Source organism: Vipera berus (genome assembly GCF_964194415.1).
Source record: "Vipera berus genome assembly, chromosome: 4".
In the NCBI taxonomy this organism is placed as follows: Eukaryota; Metazoa; Chordata; class Lepidosauria; order Squamata; family Viperidae; genus Vipera; species Vipera berus.
Window position 1 is genome coordinate 23,536,567 of NC_138206.1, and position 8,888 is coordinate 23,545,454.

The 8,888-nt window shown below is 37.4% G+C and overlaps 1 protein-coding gene across 1 annotated transcript; it reads left to right on the forward strand.

The window, feature by feature from the left end:
• Window positions 1–1,341: 1,341 nt before the first annotated feature.
• POLR1D (RNA polymerase I and III subunit D) lies at window positions 1,342–8,294 on the forward strand. The gene is made up of 3 exons (XM_081328060.1): window positions 1,342–1,454; window positions 5,260–5,334; window positions 6,957–8,294. Exons 1-3 carry the CDS (start codon window positions 1,429–1,431, stop codon window positions 7,249–7,251), a joined length of 396 nt encoding a protein of 131 aa, XP_081184186.1. The 5' UTR covers window positions 1,342–1,428; the 3' UTR covers window positions 7,252–8,294.
• Window positions 8,295–8,888: the final 594 nt, after the last annotated feature.

The following is an 8,888-nucleotide window of genomic DNA, read 5'->3' on the forward strand; positions in this document are numbered from 1 at the left end:
ATGGTCCAGCTTTCACTGCAAAAACCCTGTGCTACTACAATTCTGTGTCACTTGACAGAGAAACAAGTTTGTGTTAAGTTAATGAGACTATCTCAGGCCAATAGGTATCAGATCAAAACTTCCCTCAACAGACAGGACTACTACTGTACATTCCAGTACCATCTGCAATACCCTCCGCAGGATTCCAGTCAGATTTAAGCCCGCTCCGGCGGCAGCAGCCCCGCCCCCTACACTCAGAGGAGCCGCTTCCGATCAGCTAGACCAGGGGTAGGCAACCTCGGCTCTTTTATGAGTCATGGACTTCAACTCCCAGAATTATTGAGCCAGCTGTGCTGGCTTGCAAGATGGCTCCCAGCATGCTTAAACTTTAAATAAAATCAGGCTTTAGGTATATTTGGGTATACAAGCAAATACGTGGCAACCTTGACTCCTACTGCACTTTACATTAGCAGGGAATGCTATATGTGACATAAGTACAACCAAAGGAAATGCCCTATTCTCCACCTTTTTACTAAAACACGTAAAAGTTACAATTGGTCAAAGTTATGCTAGGCAGTGGAGGTCAGTATTCATGAACCTATCTGTTAACAACCATGGCATATAGAATCTGAAGAAAAAAGGACCATCAGGTTAAAGGAAGTGGAAGATCCTTGTTTAAAATGCTATTTCTATAGCAATAGGTAAATACTATTCTACAGAAAATCTGTGCTGGATTTGTTTTCTGTGGTATTAAGTCTTCTTTTTTTCTCTTTTCTATACCAGTTAAAAAATTGGGACTGTTATCTTTGAAACATATCACAAAATATGTTACGTGAATGACAAATTTTCTTTACTGATATTGGCAACACTAATTTGGAACTCTTGTCTCTATATGTCAAATGCTGTATTATGGTCTTGTATATTATTCTGGAATTTTTCTTGTTTAATTTATTTGATCCCCTGATTTGAAGTTCTCTGTCAGCTATCTCCTCCAATACTGTTTGCCTGTTCCTATTTAAAGCTGCAAACTTTTTTACATAAAAGATTTGCTTTCACCTTTTGGCAAAATCTGATTGTCTATATCTTATGAGTCCAAAACGTCTTTGGCACCGTGTTAATAGCTTACAGTTCCACAAGTTGAACAGTGTTGGACTAAATAGAGCCTTGGTGGAGCAGTGGGCTAAGGAATTCTGGGAGTTGAAGTCCATGACTCATAAAAGAGCCGAGGTTGCCTACCCCTGAGCTCGACTGCTAGAGGGTGAGCTTTGCTGGGGAGGGCGGGGCTGTGGGCTGCCTGCTGCTGAGCCCCGCCCCTTTCGGAGTCCTCGCGAGAGTCTGTTGGTTTCTCGTCGCCCGCGTTCGGCTAGAGCTGCTGCAGCGCTTCCGGCAAGACGAGCAAGATGGTGGCGGTAAAAGCTTGAGAGCGGGTCTCTTCGAGCGCTGCACGCCATGGCGGACGACGCTGAGTTGGAGAGGTGAGATTTGAAGGCGGCGGAAAAAAACGGAAGGTGCAATGCTTCCTTTCCATGCCCGCCGGGCGGGTGCTAAAGCAGAGGGCGAGCCGGCACCCTTCTCAAACCTGGTGCTGGCCAAGATGACTGGGAGGACAACTTCCGTCATCCCCAACTAGGCCCAAAGATTATAGGAATTGTACTCCGACATCACGAGCACCAGATTAGCCTGGAGCGGTGGGAGGCTGTGTTTTATTACTCAGTAAGTGATCCTGCCTCACTGACTAACCGCCTAGTTGTGGGCTGATACAAAGGTTCCCCAGAATTAAGGCTGCAGGTCATCGGGGGAATTGCAGCCTAGAACAGGTTTTGATCCGGGACTTGCCGGAGGCCTTTTAGTTGCCTAGCCTTAACTCTGGGATCAAATCCCCAGTGCCCTCCCCTGTCCATAATGAAACATTGGGTCCAAGGAGGGAGTGAAAGACTAATGTGGTGCTTTCTTTTAATTGCTGTTCCTAAAGTTAAAGGGGGGAGAAGGGGATGATGCCACTTTCTATCTAATTGCAGAGCTCAAGCAGGAGGGTTCCTGTCAGTTTAAAGCAGACATGTCAAACACAAGGCCCGGGGGACGGATCCGGCCCGCGAAGTGGTTTCATGCGGCCCGTGAAGCCATCCTGGAAACAGTGAGGGAACGGCCCCCACTGCCTTGGCCCTGGCCCAGAGACCCTCCTTCTGCCAGAGACCCTCAGATCTGTCCCACTCCTGCCCAGGCCCCCATAGGCACCCTTGATGCAAACGATGTAGAGCTGGCCACGCCCACCCAGTAGGCCATACACACTCTAGCCACGCCCACCCAGTAGACCACGCCCATCCAGGCCACACCCACCCGGTCCCCTGAGGGCAACCGCAATGCTGATGCGGCCCTCAATGAAATTGAGTTTGACACCCCTGGAAAGAGATAAAACAGTTCCAAAGCATAAACTGAATTATCCCAATTCTGTCCCTCTAACTAGGCTGCAAATGTAGAGATGTTTATAGGAAATATATGGAGAATTTGGAATTGGGATAGCTATTTTTTTTTAAAATTCCATTTATATCCCGCCCTTCTCCAAAGACTCAGGGCGGCTTACAAGCTTAGCAGTAGCCTTCATTCTATGTATATGCCTGCTTATTAGGGCTTTCACACACACACCCAAGCGGCATTATTACAAAGTCAGCTTAATTGCCCCCAACAATCTGGGTCCTCATTTTACCTACCTCGGAAGGATGGAAGGCTGAGCCTGGTGGGATGTGAACCTGCACTAATTGCAGGCAGCTGGTGTTACATTAGCCCACTGCTCCACCAAGGCTCTATTTAGTCCAACACTGTTCAACTTGTGGAACTGTAAGCTATTAACACGGTGCCAAAGACGTTTTGGATTCATAAGATATAGACAATCAGATTTTGCCAAAAGGTGAAAGCAGATCTTTTATGTAAAAAAAGTTTGCAGCTTTAAATAGGAACAGGCAAACAGTATTGGAGGAGATAGCTGACAGAGAACTTCAGATCAGGGGATCAAATAAATTAAACAAGAAAAATTCCAGAATAATATACAAGACCATAATACAGCATTTGACATATAGAGACAAGAGTTCCAAATTAGTGTTGCCAATATCAGGCAATTGTAAAGAAAATTTGTCATTCACGTAACATATTTTGTGATATGTTTCAAAGATAACAGTCCCAATTTTTTAACTGGTATAGAAAAGAGAAAAAAAGAAGACTTAATACCACAGAAAACAAATCCAGCACAGATTTTCTGTAGAATAGTATTTACCTATTGCTATAGAAATAGCATTTTAAACAAGGATCTTCCACTTCCTTTAACCTGATGGTCCTTTTTTCTTCAGATTCTATATGCCATGGTTGTTAACAGGTAGGTTCATGAATACTGACCTCCACTGTCTAGCATAACTTTGACCAATTGTAACTTTTACGTGTTTTAGTAAAAAGGTGGAGAATAGGGCATTTCCTTTGGTTGTACTTATGTCACATATAGCATTCCCTGCTAATGTAAGGTGCAGTAGGAGTCAAGGTTGCCACGTATTTGCTTGTATACCCAAATATACCTAAAGCCTGATTTTATTTAAAGTTTAAGCATGCTGGGAGCCATCTTGCAAGCCAACATGCTATTTCCTGTATCCACCAACAAATAACATGTGTTGGACTGATACATTCAAGATACAGTATTGGCAAGGAGTAAAACCTCAGTGTGATCCATTTACAGCTAGAGAACAGTGGACTAGGGAAGAAAAAAAAGGAGCTTAATGTTAACATAGGCTGAAATGCTGTTTTGTTCACAAGTCTCTAATTCTATCTTGCAGACTACTTTAACTCTTAAAAGAGATAAATGGGTACATACACAAATGGAATACACACTATCATAGTTCTCTTATAAAATATCTTTGTAATATCAGAAATTGCAACCTATTTTAAAAGTTTTTTCCCTGTGAATTTCTTGGAAGGCTGAACAAAATGGGTAAAATGCAAGGTAGTATTTGATGAAGTCAGGACATACCTTTTTGTTCACCCTCCTTATCCCTAAATCAGTTTAAAACTTTTATTATTGTAATCGACAGAAATGTCTCAGTCCTAAGATTAAAGCCTCTACCATCGCTTAGAGCAATCTTGATTAAAATCATCTTTCCACAATTATTAGCATTAAGGTCAGGATTAGAAAGATTCAGATGAGTGATCAATTAGGTAGCAAGAAAAGTAAAGTATGATGACTCCACCTTCCATATTACGGGTGAATGTTTGTCAGTGCCTGGAGAACTATGGGAAAGCTAGATATATTTTTACAAATAATACTTATCTTGCGATCAGCATTCCAACTTCCCACTTAAAAATATACTTTGTAAAACGTTTGGTACTTTAAGGAGATGTACTTTGGTTACCTGGGGGTACCTTATCCCCAGTCTATAAAGTTACATTAAGGATAAGTAATGTAAGGATAATTAAAGTGGAATAAAAATACATGCTGTAATTCTAATAGAAAAATTAATCCAGACAAAAACCCAATAATGGGCAAATTATTCATAATCACAATAGATAATTGTTACCAATCTCTCTACTGGTTTCTTTGTGCCCATATAAGATTTTAACCAATTTCAATATAACTAAAGTTAAAACAACTTTTCCCATTTTATAAGTGTATGCCCTTGCCCAGAACAGCTATACGTATCAGGTGGAGGAAGAGTCAAGTAAGGGTATCTCAAATCTGATAAAATAAATTTGAGCATATCTTTATATTCTTTTAAATGAAGAATTCTAATTCTGGGATGTTTCAGTTTCAACAATATCTAATAAAAATGATACTTAGCATTTCTTTGGTGCCAAAATTCTATCCTTATGGATTTCTTCCTATCTTTTAGGCATTCTTTTAATGTATTCTCATTTGCTTATTATATTTATATCCTGCCTTTAAAACGTAATGGCTTCTCCTTATATTTCCACCACAAAAACTCTGTGAGGGTTGTTTGGCCTGAGAAGAAATGATTAGTCCAAAGTTACTCAGCTGGTTTCTGTGCCTAAAGGAGGATTAAATTTATAGGCTGCTTGTAGATTGGCACCTTAATCATACACCTAACTGGCTTTCTAGACAACCTGGATAAATACCTTAAGAGTCTGTCCAGTGACTCATGGGAATTAGAACATGAAAGATTATTATTTGCAACCTGAATTTCAAAGATTACAGTTTTATTTTGACCCAGGGACTGCAGCTTAAGTGAATTGTAATAGTCTGCATTACTGTTAGATGAAAGAAATATGTTTGTTCTTAACATTTAGGAAGGCAGTGGAAGAGCTATTGACAGAAGCCAAGCGTGGGAAAACTAGAGCAGAAACAATGGGGCCCATGGGCTGGTAAGTTCTTCAAATTAAGTATAATAATGTTATAAAATAATATGTTTTTTTAAAAAAAACCTAAAAATTGCAATTTCAAATGTGCATTAATAAATAAGTCTCTCTAGGGACTAGAGTAAGAATGCATAGTGAGCATTGTCATATAAATTTCTCACCAATGGATTAAAATATAGCATTTATGGTTGGTAAGTATACACATAACTAAGAATAAGAATTAAGTTTCTTTTATGTATAGTCTTACTTGTTTAGAAATAATGTTGCTCATTATTATATTCAGGTATTTAGCTGAATTTGTCTTAAATATTTGAACACATTTTCTGGTAAGAGATAGGAAGAAAGAGAATATAATCTAAATAATTCCATTCCATTCTTCCTGTTTCAAAAGAGGCCCCACTTTGCCACCCGCCAGAAGCACTTATGTTTTATAATGGAAGTAGATGATACTGGTATTCTGGAGACTCCAATAACGGTGTTACTCTTGGATGAGTTTATGGCATGTGATTGCAAGTGTAGAAACAATTTTACTAAAACTTTCTCAGGAGCCTGCTAGTACTTTTCTTCTTCACTGTCAGTAATAGGCAGGGCAGAATAAGGCAGCAGAGCCTCATATCCAGTGAAAATTCCTTATAGCTACTGTGGGATTGATGAGCTGTAAAAACAGGTTTTACTGGTTGTCCCAATTTTATCAGATCAAAATACTCTGGCAATTAATGTTACACTCTTGGATCCTAAGTTGTGCCATAATAATCAGCATGATATGTTTACTATTTTAGTCCTTGAAAATAAATCACATGAAATTGTCATATTCCATCAATTCGCTATGGTTGCATAGTCAACACATAAGCAAATAGCTCACAAAGTCATTTTTTTTAAGATGGGATCCTCTGTTTGAACTCAAAGAAAGAAGAGTTTCAGTAAAAGAAGCCAGCAAGTCTATTTTTCCCACCTACTGCTACTTAATATTTTTTGGCACTATGGGAAAATAGAGGATATATCTGAAAATAGTAATTCTGTCTGATAGTAAGTAGCGTGAGATTTTTAATAGTTGCAACGTATTTGTCACTTATATCTGAAAGAATATTGGTTTGCAGTTATTTTAATTTCAATTTGGTATAAGAATGAAAATAATTATATACCAAGTATCAGGAAAAATTAGTGGTTTATAAGAATGTTTTTGGTTATATACTTAATTTAAGAATCAAATGGCTGAAGCATGTTGGATTTAAATTCCTCGTTTGAATATACCAATGGAAAAACCTAAATCTTTTACAATAAAGCACAAAGGTTTATGTCGTAACCATTTTTTGTGGCACATGCTTCTACTAGAGATTATTTTGCCACATGAATGGCTATAATTACATTTGTAACAGATTTGCAGATGTTACTAGATTTTCTATATCTTTTAATGAAGAAATTAAGTATTTGATATTTTTTTGGCAACCCTATGATAAAATGCATGTGTCTTGACTGCTTCTTTCTGTACTTCACGTCTACACTAGGTGGCACACAAGGGAAGCCAAAAAAGAAAATTAGCTGTAGTACTCATTTTGTATATTCATAATGTTTATTTTATTTTTTGTATATTTTGGATATTATGCTACTGCTTTTTGATACTTTTACAGGATGAAGTGCCCCCTTGCCAGTACAAATAAAAGATTTCTTATTAATACTATTAAGAACACATTGCAGTCACCAAAAGAGCAAGACCAGGGACAGGAAGATCAAGAAGAAAATAAAGACTCTGAACCAAGTCAGAGCAGGGAAGAAACCAAACCAAAGAGACAGAGAATGCATCCTTACAAACCTAGTTTTCGGTCTAGGAGAAGAGTCAGCTGCTCTCCTCCCAGGCACAGGCAGAGATACAAGCACAGGAACCAGAACACAAAGGACAAGTATGAAAAGCAATCCAGCAAATAATGAAAAACTTTATGTCGAAGAATCTAATTAAGCTGTTAACTCTGGGGGAATGCTCATTTATCTTTGACTTGAAAGTATTGCTTAGTACAAATGTCTGTTGTAACAGTTTAGAGTTGAATCTTTATGTACCTAAAAAAAAATGATTCTGTGCTTCCTTTCTGTTACTATACTATCCCAAATTAAATTTTGATGGTTGTTAAAGACTTTTGTGCTCAAATATTTTGGAAATGATCTTTTAGCTCAAATGTGTGCAGCCTGTTTTAGCTGTCTATATTTCTTCATTGCCTAGAGAAAGGATTTCTCTGTTTGATGTTGATCAGAATCATTGAGAAGGAACCTGCCCCAATGCTTCCATTGCAGTAAGGAATGGTTTTTTCCCCTGCTATGTAGTACAATATGTAAATACACTTTGCAACTCTGTTCAGAAAAGTTCTTAATACAATTTTACTTTATTCATTTTTGTTCCTTAGATATGGATCTTGATAATTCTCTAGGCCTTCACTTTATTCGATTTGAATATATTTGCTGTAGTTTTAACATGAAAAAAGATTTATATGGTATCTGAATATTATAAATTATTTAGCTTCAGTTAATTAAATAATATGGGGACATGGAATTCTGTGTGAAAAATAGCTGTCTGTTCATTTCATAATAGAATGTATTTACTTTTCCAAACACCAGTGAATAAGTTCTCTTTTGATTTAGATGTCTGAGTTCATAATTTTTCCTAATCATAAAGTTTTAGTGTTTTGAATCTATCTACTTAAAATGCTGTGTATTTCATTGCTAATAAATACAGCGAAGCATTTCTGTATTAAGAGATAATTAAAGCTATCTCGGGAGTTCTATTTTTAAAATTCTGAATATGTAAGTTGCAGAAGCATATTGAAATTGGAAATTGCAGTATAGTTGAGTCAAATTCTATGGTTTTCTTATTATATAATTGGTACTTTATTATATTTCAAGTATTTTTCCTGAAAATAATGAAATTAAATAGTAACTGGTTAGTGACAATCATTCTTGAAATAAAAGTGAAAATAACCTCAGCTGTCTGCAGGTACCATACTGGTTTCAGCATATATTTAATTGTGTCTGTTCCATTTAAAATTCACATCCATTCAGCATAATATTATAAATCCACCTTCAGTTCTACTGATTACACAGCCTGAATAGTAAATAACTGATAAACTCAGAATCAAATTAATTAGAGAAGTATGGACAGTTAACAAAACCTGATTGAGATATAAAATACAGGCTTGATGAAGTGAAAAGATAATTACAAATTGCTGACAATTGCCAGGCCTTTTAAGCTGCAATTCAGAATGGCTAAAACAGGGGAGATTGCTTCTGGTGGAAACTGATAAAATAAGAATAGAAAAAGCATGTAGGAGAAACTAATCATTATAAAATACAGTAATTGACAGGTTAGATCAGATGCTGGCAGGTTACAGAAAGAAGAGTAAGCAGTTTTAAATCAAGATGCTAAAACCAGTATAAATGTTAAATCACAAAGCTTGCTAGTATCAAATGTGTTGCACACTTGGTACTGCCTATTGATAGATGTACCTAACTAGTCAAGTAGCCATTCTACGGATCAGCTAATGTGAAATCTGAGTACAAGACTTTGGCTTTATTTT